We start from the raw sequence: 12,681 nt of genomic DNA, 5'->3' as shown, positions 1-12,681 counted from the left end.
TCTTCTTGACAACTCTGGGGAAGCCTCTGGCCTCTTTTCAGAAGATTTTTAAACACATAAAGTAAAATAAGTACAGTTATAAAAGAAATCAATTATATTGAAGTAGCTATCAAAATATTTTTTAAAATAATTAACATTCCCATTTAAGAACCATAGATAGTCCATTCTCTTCATTTTACAGATGGAGATACTGAGACCCTGAGAAATGAAATACCTTGTCCAAGGTGACAAAAGTGGTAAGAGAGCTAGGTTCTCTGATTGCTGATATAGTGCTCTATCACTATAGTTCTAAGGTTTCTGATTAAAAAAAACAAACAAATCTTGATGAGATGGTTAGAATTTAATTACCATGATTTTGTAAAAACATAACTGAAATCTCAGCAAAATTATTGTGCCAAAGTAAGGCAAATTTGGCAGTCAATGACAAGTTAATAGTGAGAAGCAGAAATGTGGAAAGTAAGTTTTTCTTCTTCCTTGGTTATCTGTTTATTCCTGTCGAGAAAGTAAACACTACTTTCTGTGCCAAATTGCCAAGTATTCAGCAGCAATTCAAAAGAAATTATTCTGTTCACTTTTTGATTTCTGCCTGTTTTTATCCATGTCCTAGACATTTAATTCTCTGGATATGTTTGCTGTAGACAAGTGCTTTTTGTTTTTTTACAGACCTGCACCATTGACTAGAATGTTGGAGTCATGATCAAAGGTATCAAGGTTCATTTCTGAATCAGGTGTCTTACCTTGTGAATTCTGCTGCCTTAGTGTCTTAGTACTTCATACATGCTTGTTGAATGACTGCTCTCTTCTGTTTCTAAAACCACTGGCTGGTGCGGGTCATCATCAGTTATATTTCCGTAGTCTTTGAAACTGATCTCTCTGTATCCATCATGCACATCACTGTCAAGTTGGTCCTCCTGGAGCAGAGAATCCTGTATCACATCTCTTTGATGTTCAAAAATCCATCTGTTATTCTCCATTGTGTATTAAACTCTTTGACCTGGCATGTGAGACTTAATTTATTCATTCATTCCCACATTCTCTCATTTATTGCTTCCCAATTTGCCTTCATTCTTGGGCAACATGACATAATGGCTACGGCACTTGGATTCAACAATGAATAGATGAATTAAACTCCATTTATTAAGCACTACATACAAAATACAGTTCAGAACTGGAGCTTCAAACACCAAAGCAAGATAGTTGTTGCTTTCAAGTAGTCCGTGTCTTAATGGAAAAGATGATACAGATGAAGAAAGTCTTCAGGGTCCTTGAAATGCAGGTGGTAATGCATCTTATTTAATCTCATCTCCACTGATAAAATTCAAGTCATTTCTATTATGGAATCACTTACTAACACTGAGGACTTTTGTGATAAGAATTGTCTTTTATGAATCTTCAGCAAATGTGGTCCTTGAGATGATGTTAGATGGCTACTCTTAGATTTGCAAGGATTGTTTTTCTGTACAGTAGTTGTAGGAGGTTCTGGGTTAATGGGTAGCAGGGTTGATGGTCTGAGAGCCAGTTTTGTCCAAACTTGGGCTTCCTTGCCTTTCCATGGAAGACCTGACTTTAAACCCAGTCTCAGATACTTATTAATTGTGACCTTCATCACAACACTTAATCTCTCCCCCTCCCTTTTCCTATTTTCTATGGAAAGCCTCTAAGATCTTATTAGTCTAAATCTATGATTGTCTGATCCTATTTGTCAGTTTTCTCACTCCGCCTCATATATTCTCTGTTCCACTGAAACTAGATTAATTGCCATGCTTACAAATGTGAACTTTCTCACTTTTCAACCAAATATCTTATTTTTTTGATCTTGCTCACATTATTCTCCAGATTCAAGGCTTCCCTTGCTCAAAACTCATTCAATTTCTAAATAAATTTGATCTCCTCCATCAAACCCCCAGTGATTTTCACCAGAGTCCTTTGAACTCCTCTTGTGAACTTTTATTTTGCATTATATTTTTAGTGTATTTATTTTTGTATCCTCTCCTGGACTGTATGCTTTACAAGGTTAAGGGTAAACTCAACATATCCCAAATGGAACTGATTTCCAAACCTCTTAAATTTTCTTTTCCTTTTCTAGATGACCCTGCCACCATCATAGCCACATAAACTCACAACCTTGGAATCTGTTTTTGCTCTTCCTTTTTTCTTAGTCCCAAGTCTAATCAGTTGACAAATCCTGTCAATTCAATCTACATAATACATCCCATGATCATTCAATCCCTCCTCTCTATTTTCGTCCTGATTCAGACCCTCATCATTTCTACAAAACTCTTATAACAGCCTCCTAATTTGGTTGTCTGCCTTCAATCTCTTCCCCTTGATAATTGATCTCTCAAATAACAGCTAAAATATTCTCCTCAAGACATCTCTGGACTGACCGTTCTGTTGTGCTTCTGTGATTTTCAATTCTCCCTATTGATTCCATGATAAAATATAGATTGTTTAGGATTGCAACTAAGCCTTTGAGCAATTTAGTTCCTCCCAACCATTCCTTCCAGACTTCATACAACTCCCTTTTGTATAATTGCTCCTTGATCCTGGCCTCCATCCACCCTGGACGTCCTCTGTGCCTGAAGCCTTCTCTTTTTTCCTTTCCATTGTTGAAATATATCTTTTTCTTTAATCTCACTTTAGGTACCACCTTCTCTGTGAAGTTTTTTCTCATGGTGCCAGATTTTTTCATCATCGAAATAATATCTTTTCTATGATCACATTCTAACTTATATTTGAGTTTCTTTGTGCATCTCCTCTTCTCCTCTCATTAAATACTGAATTCCTTAAACTTGGGAAATATTACTATCATCAGCATTTTGGATAGTACCTTGTAGTGCTTCAACTACTTAGTAAATTACTATGGGATTTAATGAAGTTAAATAAATAGGTGCATAATAATTCCTGAAAGAATGAATAATAATTATAGTCACAAGTTAGCTCTACTGTTTTGGTTTTGAGTTTTATTAATTTTTTATTCCATAGTAATTTCTTGATTCACTTCCTTTCAAATACCTTATAAATATACCTTTATAAATAAGGAAAACAGGCAAAATGGACCAACATATGAACCATGTCAGACAGTGTATCCAACATTCTGCATCTGGAAAAAGGAGATAAGAGTATATTTCATACCCATTCTTCTGGGTTTAAGATTATTACAATTCATTTGAGTCGAATATTCTTTTCATGTTTCTTTTTTCACTTATATTGTGGTGCATGTTATTATATTGCCTTATGATGTGATTATATATTTTTTTCAATCACTTTCATTATGAATATTATTCTATTGTTACCCTTTTCTTCATTTTTTATTATTTCAAATAGGTCTTCCCATATTTTACTGAATTCCTTATGTTAATAATTTTTATGGCATAATAATATTCTATATTATTTTCATATAATTTATCTAGTAATTCCTCAATTCATGGGTATCATTTTTAATAATAAATTGTATTAGTATATTTTGTTGTCCCCTCCCATCCATCTTGATTTTCTCTTTTATCCCTCCAAGAGAGCTGTATCTCAGACAAAGAAATTTTTTTTTTTGAAGAAAGAAAAGAGGGAAAAATCAATAAAAATCAATAGATTAAAAATCTGACATTATCTGCAATATTCCCTAGTTGTGAATCTGTCATGTTTGCAAAGGAGTCTGAATGTGGGAGTGAGAGAAGAAATTTTATAGCTCTTCTCTGGGACATGTTTATTCCTGGTTATCTTACAACATTTCTTCTTAATTGCTGTATGCTTATCCTTTCCATTACTTTAGTCCTTGTGTGTTATGTTCCTTTGCCTCTCCTTACTATATGTGATAAAGAGGATATATTACAAAGCTATTTTGTGTAAAAGAAAAGATTTATATTAATTATTAAAACATATAAGATATCATCCCTCTTCAAGGTGAAAATTTTGATATATAATATTTGTAGAAAAAGAACTTTTTGAAAATAACAATATTAAGGACCATCCCTGGGTGAAAGGGCAGGTCAATTCTCCGAGAGCCTCTGAAGCTATGGATTATGACACTTGAGGGAGTTGCGGGGGCAGCTTTTGCTGACACAGGTGTTGCTTGTGGACTGGGAATGAAATAAATTGGAGGCAGAGGGAAGAGGAGAGAGGTCAGACAATACAACAGCCTCTCAGTAGGGAGGTCAGAGAACAGCAACTGCCTCTCAGTCTTCTTTTATTATCATCATCCACTCCCAAGAAGAGATAACAATTCTAGGTACTGGTGTCTGGATTCTGGAAACCACAGGAACAGCAGATAACATAAAAACTCATAGCAGTTTCTTATAAAGAAGCAGTTTTCAGATGAAGTTTAAATAGTTTTACACAGAAAATGAATGGTGAGGTAAATACAAAGGCTCAAATCTTCTTGTGAATAATACAGAGTGATAATTCACCTTTGTGGGAACTATTTGGTATTTTAGAAAAGCATAGAAAGATAGTTTGTTAAAAATTTAAAAAAATAAATGATCCTAATGAAACATAGTTTTAATGGACATTGAACTTCAGAGGTCACATTTCAATTGCTGCTAAATCAAAGAGATTTAAAGAAATTACATTTTTCTAAAGGTAGCAGTATGTTTTTTTCCATAAACATTTTATTTATTCTTTCACAGAGCATACCTCATCCCACAAAAGGACAGGCTTACTTAGGGAACATATGTAGAATAGAGCACAAAAGAGTATATATTTATGATCAAAGAAAATATATGGAGGGATACTTTGTAAAGAACATGGGTATCCATAAGACATTCATGTGAGCACACACATTGTGAATATATAAGACCAAAGATATTCATGGAGGTGTAATTGACAACTTTGTTGTTACTGGTTCATTAATGGTAATGCATGGGTCCTTCTTGGCTTGTTTCCTATTGGTCTGATGTGATTTATAGTATTTTTTAAAAATTGAAAACAGTTCAATGTCTCTTTACAAGATATGTAGCTTCTCCCCAGCATATAGATGAGGCATGTAAACTCATTGAGCTTTGATCTCTGCTGGTTTCACATGACCACTGTAAGGTCACCGATCCAATGGTTGCATCTGGGTACTATCAAGCATGGCTTTGCTTGGACATGTGCTTATAAAACTTCTCTGGAGTACTCAAATAAGTGTCACCTATCCCCACAAGAGGAAGAGTGGACTTCACATCTTTTAGTTTATAGGGAGGTCCAAAGCCTTAAATTTTCTTTAGAAAGGCAGGACCTTCATGCATCCAACATAGAATTAGAGGAAAACCATTAGCAACATTTTTTCTCCTCAAATATGTTTTCTTTTTGGTTGTTGTTCTCATTATCTTGACTATGCTGTGTTTTCCACACCAAAGGAAAAATATTGTCTTTGTGGGTAAAGTTATTTTAGAATATAGGACAGCTAAGTAAATTGAACTTACAAGTATTTGTTGTCTTATTAACTCTTCTCCTACTTGCTAGGAGAAAGGTTTCTGAACCCAAAGTCTATGGATTTTATTGTCAAATTACTTATTTTCGCAATTATTTCAGAAACTCTGATGAGCTATTTGGAAGAACTGAAAATCAGTTCATTTCACATTTAATGATTTCTAATTTTCAGGATTTCTGAAGACTCCATCTTTTTAAATCCCCCAATTCTTTGTAGTCTCTTAAATAGTCTGTATACCTGTGTATACACAAGTGTGTATATCTGAATACACATATGTGTGAGACAAGGGACAGAGGGAATTAAATCCCCTCAGGTGGAGTTACTTGAAAATAAGATAACATTTTATCCCAATCATTTATTGCAAATTATTGTCTTTATCATGTCTATATAACTAAATAGCCCTAAGCTTTCCTGCATGTGAATGAAGAGTAGTTTATGAAAATGATAGCCCAGATTGTTTGGCATTAGTTAATGATCTCATTAGTGTTCGAAGTCAGAAAAATAAGGATGGTTTATCCACTACTTTAAATATAATTGAGACAACTGCCAAAAGGTTTTTTTTTTCCTTCCTTCAAGTGAGATGGAATGAGCATGAACTTGAATAATAGCTGGAACCATTAGAAACCCTGTAATAGTCAAAAAGGAAATAACCTTAGGAAACCCTGAAGGGTACACTTTACAAGGGAAGATGACCTTTAATATCAGGCTTCATCCTAGAATGCCATGTGTACATGACTGGAGTCTACAATATAGATCCCATATTAAGGTTTTTAATTTTTCTAACCAAAGCAAACCAAAAATTAAGGTTAAACACTTTGTTTTTTTCTAAACTTATGATTTTTTTCTAAATGAATATTCCTACTAAGAGATATAAATAACAAAGTATATGCTCATTAATTGAGGAATGTCTGAAAAACCAAAGCAATGGTGTATCAAAGTTGGGATGCAATGAGCCACTTTGGCTAGAGTTGGCTTCAGAGATAGGAAGACAAAGGTTCAAATCCTGCCTCTGATTTGTTTTGGCAGGGTGGGCAGATCACTGAACCCATCAGCACCCTAGACATCCATGTAAGACCATAAGTTACTGAGAAGGTGCTAATTAGCATTATTCGAGAGAGTTTCCTATGCCAGTGAAACCATAAGACTGGTCTCTACTATTTCTTAAGTAATAGAATACTATTGTTCTGTCAGAAATAGAGAATTTGAGGCATTTGAAGAAATATGAAAGATGTGCAGGCAAGCACAGAATGAAATAGGCAGAAATTAAAGAATCCTACACTATGAATTTAATAATCTGAGCCAACAAATCACCCAAAGAAAACTGAGTAATTAAAAAATCAGGGAAGGTTCTATAGGACACATTATGAAATATTGCTCCCCCCTCAGTAGCAGAAAGGTCAGAAACGACTCAGGCAAAATCTTGGCTACAGTACCCATTGATGTAACTACTGGATAAATTATTTTTTAATATCACAAAGATGGATTCAATGTAGAGGGAAGTGGGCACATTTCTTTTATCAAGAAATGAATATGATATAAGGACAAAGGGCATCAAAACAACACTTGGTTTCTTAAAAGAAATATGATGAGTCTGTGAAAATCATTCATAAATTTGAAAAAAAACATCAATATCTGGAATGGGTTTTCAAGAGGGATTTACCACTTTGTAGGTAAGATGGAGAGAAAACATTTGTCAGAAAATCAATGTTGCTCTCCCTCCCCCTTAAAAAAAAAAGCTTTCTTATGCGTACAAGTGTGCATCTTACTTGGAAGAATTTTCTAAAAATCAAGAATAGAAACTTAATTTTCACATTTCAAGCTAATTTCTTCATCCTTGCAGATGGAACACTGGAGAATTAAGAATAATATCCCCCTTCCTCAAAAAGATATAGGAGGATTTCCAGCGGTAGAAGATGTCCCAAGGGCAACTGCTTTACTGCCTGAGGAAGAACCTTTAATGGTCTCCATGGAACAAACTGGATTTGATATGAAGGTTAAAGGTGACTCAACCAGCATGTAAGTCAGTTTTCAGATTTGAACTTTTTTTTTTTTTTTTTAAATAACAGGCCTGTTGATGTATATTGTAGGTCAAGAAAGGATGAGTAAGTGAATAGTTCCCCTTCCCCTCCCTACTCCATTTTCTGGATGCAGTCCTTTGGGAGAGAGGGTAAAATGGACAGAATTCATGTAGGCATTAGGTATAGCTTTATTTCTCTAGTGGGACTCACTGAGGAGATGGATTGGCACATACTCTGAGGCCAGATTGGTTTAGTTAATTCCTAAATAACACTAAGCTTTGTCCATAAATACACATGGCATCTTCCTTTTCCCTCCTCCTTTTGTCCATTACTATTTGCTTCAAATTAGAAAAAAAATTTCCCTTAACAGAAAATTTATAGTAAGATTCCGTTTCTACTGAAAAATTGAGTTTTCAGCATTATGGGGTGGGATGGGAGGTGGGGCATAAAAGGCTTTTTGCCAAAGGCAGATTCTAGCTGAGACTTTTTCTTTCTCCTCCTCCTCCTTCTTTTCCTCCTTCCTTCCTTCCTTCCTATTTCCTTCCTTCCTTTCTTTTTCTTTCTTTCTTTCTTTCTTTCTTTCTTTCTTTCTTTCTTTCTTTCTTTCTTTCTTTCTTTCTTTCTTTCTTTCTTTCTCTTTCTTTCTTTTTTTCTTTCTCTTTCTCTCTTTCTATTTTCTCTCTCTCTTTCTCTCTTTCTCTCTCTCTTTCTTTCTTTCTCTCTTTCTCTTTTTTTCTTCCTTCCTTTCTCTCTTTTTCTTCCTTCCTTCCTTTCTCTCTTTTCCTTCCTCTCTTCCTCTCTCTCTTTCTCTCTTCTTCTCCTTCTTTTTCTTCTTCTTTTCCTTTTCTTCTTCCTCTTCCTCCTCCTCCTCCTCCTCCTCCTCCTCCCCCTTCTCCCCCTAACTCTTCCTTTCTCCTCCTTCTTCCTCCTCCTCCTTCTTTTTCTTCGAGGCAATGGGATTAAGTGATCTGGCCAGAGTCATACAGCTAGTATGTATCAAAGTCTGAGGTTGGATGTGAAGTAAGATTCTCCTAACTCCAGAACCTACAATCTACACATGGACACTTAGTTGCTGCCCCTATTCTAGGTTAGTCTTGAAGAAAGTCAGGGAAGTGAGGAGGTACAGACATTCACAGGCATGCCTTAGAGATATTAGTTCTAGACCACTGCAATAAAACAAATATTGCAATAAAATATTACATGAGATGTTTGGTTTCCCAGTGCACATAAAAGTTATGTTTATATTGAACATTATATGCTATTATTAAGTTATAATAGCATTATGTTTTAAAAAGCACATACCTTAATTAAAGTACTTTATTGCTAAAATGCTAAATCATTGCACTCTTCAGCAAGTCATAATCTTTTTATGAGTGGATAGTCTTGCCTTGATGTTGATGGCTCCTGACTGATCAGGACGGTACTTGCTGAAGCTCAGGGTGGCTGTAGCAATTTCTTAAAATGAATGTACAACAAAGTGTGACTCACTGAGGGACTGACTCCTCTTTTCACTTGGACACTTAGATGCCATTGTAGGATTATTGATTGGCCTAATTTCAATATTGATGTGTCTCTAGGTACAGGGAGGCCTGAGGAGAGGGAGAAACACAGAAAGACAGAGAGACAAACAGAAACAAAAATAGAGAAAGAGACAGAGAGACAGCCAGAGACAGAGAGACAGCCAGAGACAGAGCCAGAGACAGAGACATACAGAGACAAAAAGAAACAGAGAGACAGAAAGACAAAGACAGATGTTGCAAAGGAAGGATCAACAGTACTTAATCAGAGTTGACTCTAGAGGAAGAAGAGTGAGCAGTCACAGATGCAAACTAGATTATGACTTTAAGGGATTGGAAAGTAGGTGATCTGAGAGTTATTTGAATAGAAATAATCATTCAATCAATAGGAATTGATGAGATCAAGAAGTAAAAATTATATAAAAAAGAAGATCCAGGGTAGACATTTTGGGACATACCCTCTTCTTCCTTTTCCCCCTGCTCCCTATTATGAAGAACAAATTGAATGAGGATGTGACCAAGCAGACTAAGAAGAATTAGTCATCTTGAAGACAAACTAAGAGAATAGTGAGAAGAAAGCATCAAGGAGAGGCAGATGAAGGACAGTGTACCATAATCTGTAGAGAGTCTAAGAATGCTAAAGGCTGGAAAAAACAATGGACTTGACAATTAAGAAATCATTAATGATTTTGAAGAGAGATGTTTCAACTGAATGAGGAGGTGAGAGTTTGAATCCAGAGTTTAAAAAGAATGAAAGTAAAGGAAGTGGGGGTACAGATTGTAAATGGTACCCACCCAAAGTACCATACCTTTCTCCCCTTTGGAATAGGGAATTCCCAGTGAGCAAACTCCTTTTGTGTACTGCTGTGTGACTGAAGCTTGAAGCCACTTGACCACTCTTCATATATATATATATATATATATATATATATATATATGTGTGTGTGTGTGTGTGTGTGTGTATGTGTACATATATATACATACATATGCATATATATACATATAAATATATATATATATACATACATATATATGTATACACACACACCCTATATATTTTCACCCTTTAGAAGAAAAGCATTTTGAAGGGAGAGGTAGTTTAATTTTAGACTTTGAATCACCAACAACTAGCACCATGTCTGGCATATAATACTTAGTAGATGCTTATTTCTTCCTTGAATACTATATTTACTCATTTATATCACCAATTTTAGCTGGAAATAATGAGCTACTTACTGAAACTCTCCCCCCCCCCCAAATCTGCGGATAATATTTTCCCACTCAGATCCTAATCATCAACATGCTATCTAATGAAATCTTTTAATATGATATTTACCACTAATTGCTTTATACAATAGCTTTCTTTAATTCATGTCAATTGATATATCAAGATAATGTTTTCTTTTGCAAAATATAAATGCCTACTTTTAATAATGGTTATCTTGCCAAAGGACACAAAGTATTTGTATCATGCAAAGAGGTAATACTTTTCTTTTTACAAATTCTTGAAAAAAGGATGAAGTACAAAAGGTCACAAATGACTAACACACATCATTAGAATCCCTGGTACAGCTCTCATCATTTTCTGGAATGTGACCAGGAAGCTTATTTTTATAACTTAAGAGTTCAATGAAATTATTAAGCATTTGTTGTCAGAAGCAAGTACTAAGGGGGTTATCAGATATCACTGAAATACTGAAAAATGTTCTTGTTTTATTGAATTAAGGCTGTTAATTCAAGGGGAGAACTTTGTTAGCTCTTATCCCACTCAAAAAAGAAAAGAAAAAGAAATGTGAGAAAAGTTTTAGAAAGAATGAGATAAGACATGTATAGTAAATAATTAACAGAAAGGTTTTGGGGGAGAGTCAAAGAGAAATCATAGAAAATAATGTTATCTCTATGAGATAAGGACTTTTGTCATTTCAGGAAAATTTATATTTCTTGCACATAAGAGGGACTAATACACAGTAAGCATTAATGAAATAATTATTTAATTATTCTATCATGCCTGACTCTTTGTGACCATATTTGGGGTTTTCTTGGTAGGGATACTGGAATAGTTTGCTATTTCTTTTTCTAGTTCATTTTACCAGTGAGTAAACTGAGGCAGACAGTATTTGCCTACTATCACACAACTAGTAAGTGTCTCAGACCAGATCTGAATTCAAATCTTCCTTTCAGGTCTAGATGGCTATTCATTGAATCACTTAGCTGCCCCTAAAAGTACTAATGAAATTTAGCTGAATGGAAAGAATTTTCAATAATAAAAGGAATAAAAATATTTAAGAAAGAAAGAAGAAAAGAAGTGAACGCTTTAAAAAATAAACTATGTTCTCTTCTTAAATCCTTATAATTTTTTTCCTGGGATAAAAACTTGGTTGAATATTTTTCTCTCTACTTATACAAATAGTGTCTGGTTTCCATGGTGCTCAAAGTATTTTATAATAATTTAACTAGAAAGTAGGTGGAAAGGATATTAACTATCAGTCTAGAGAAACATATGAAGATTAGTATATTTCTTTAAAATCTTGCCGAAAGGCCTCAAATTAAGTTAGTAATTGAGTTAAAAATATAATGCAATTCTCTCATTTCCATCATCTGCATATATCAAGCAAAATACCCTATCTCTGGAAAAAGAACAAAATGCAGATCATAACAATATGCCAGAAAAGGAAGTTAGACATAAAAAATGTAGTATTTCTAAACTAACAGAAAATTTTTGCAAATCTGGAAAATTTTCAATAAGATTATTGTTCAATTATATCAGATTCTATGTAACTGCATTTGACATTTGATTGGTAATATTGGAGTGATTTGTCATTTCCTTTCTCTAGCTCATTTTACAGATGAGGAAACTGAGGTAAAGTGACTTGCTCAGGACCATACAGTTTGTAAGGGTCTGCATACTTAAATGATATTGGAATCGTAGGGGTGAAGGGCAACTTAAAGATCATTTAATTCAAGTTTTAACCCAATTAAAGAAAATTCCTTCTTCAGCATCCCAAGTAATAGTCATTCTTCCTCTGCTTTAATTCCTTCAGTGAAAGAAATGCACTCTTTCTTTTTTATTTTTAAAGCTTTTAATTTTCAAAACATATTGCATGAATAATTTGACAACATTGACCCTTGAATAGTCTTGTGTTTCAGATTTTCTCCTTCTTCCTCCCACCCCTTCCCCTAGATGGCAAGCAATTTAATATGTTAAACATGTTAAAATATGTTAAGTCCAATATGTATAGACATATTTATACGATTCTCTTGCTGCACAAGAAATATCAGATAAAAAAGTAAATGAGTAAGAAAACAAAATGTAAGAGAACAACAACAAAAAGAGTGAGAATGTTATATTGTGATCCAAATTCATTTTCTACAGTCCCCTCTCTGGAACACATTCTTTTAAATGTTAATGCATTCATTGTTGGAATAACAGTGGAAAATTCCACTGTTATTATTTTGAAGCAAAATGTCCTAATTTGTAACTTCTCCATGAGTCCAGGTCTGCTTTTGGAAACAAGGGAGAACAAGAATATGCCCTCTTGTACATCACAGCTATTCAAATATGAGATCATAGCTCTCATTTTTTTTGTAGTGTTACTTCAAATTCAATTCAATTCAACTTTCTGGTTTTACTTCAATTCAATTAAGAAAACATGCATAAAACATTGTGCTAGCCACTGGAGATACAGAACCACAAATGGTAACCAGCCACTTCACTTATAGATTACATCCATTATGTAAT

At 34.3% G+C, this 12,681-nt stretch overlaps 1 protein-coding gene across 1 annotated transcript in view; it reads left to right on the top strand.

The window, feature by feature from the left end:
* Positions 1 to 12,681, top strand: part of WDR49 (WD repeat domain 49) — a 138,285-nt gene that overhangs the window by 102,139 nt on the left and 23,465 nt on the right. Inside the window, exon 14 of the mRNA XM_031961115.1 lies at positions 7,248 to 7,423. Within this exon, the coding sequence (XP_031816975.1) occupies positions 7,248 to 7,423 (176 nt within the window). The remainder of the gene's footprint in view (positions 1 to 7,247; positions 7,424 to 12,681) is intronic.

Source organism: Sarcophilus harrisii, chromosome 3 (assembly GCF_902635505.1).
Source record: "Sarcophilus harrisii chromosome 3, mSarHar1.11, whole genome shotgun sequence".
In the NCBI taxonomy this organism is placed as follows: domain Eukaryota; kingdom Metazoa; phylum Chordata; class Mammalia; order Dasyuromorphia; family Dasyuridae; genus Sarcophilus; species Sarcophilus harrisii.
This window is presented reverse-complemented; position numbering and strand designations above follow the sequence as displayed.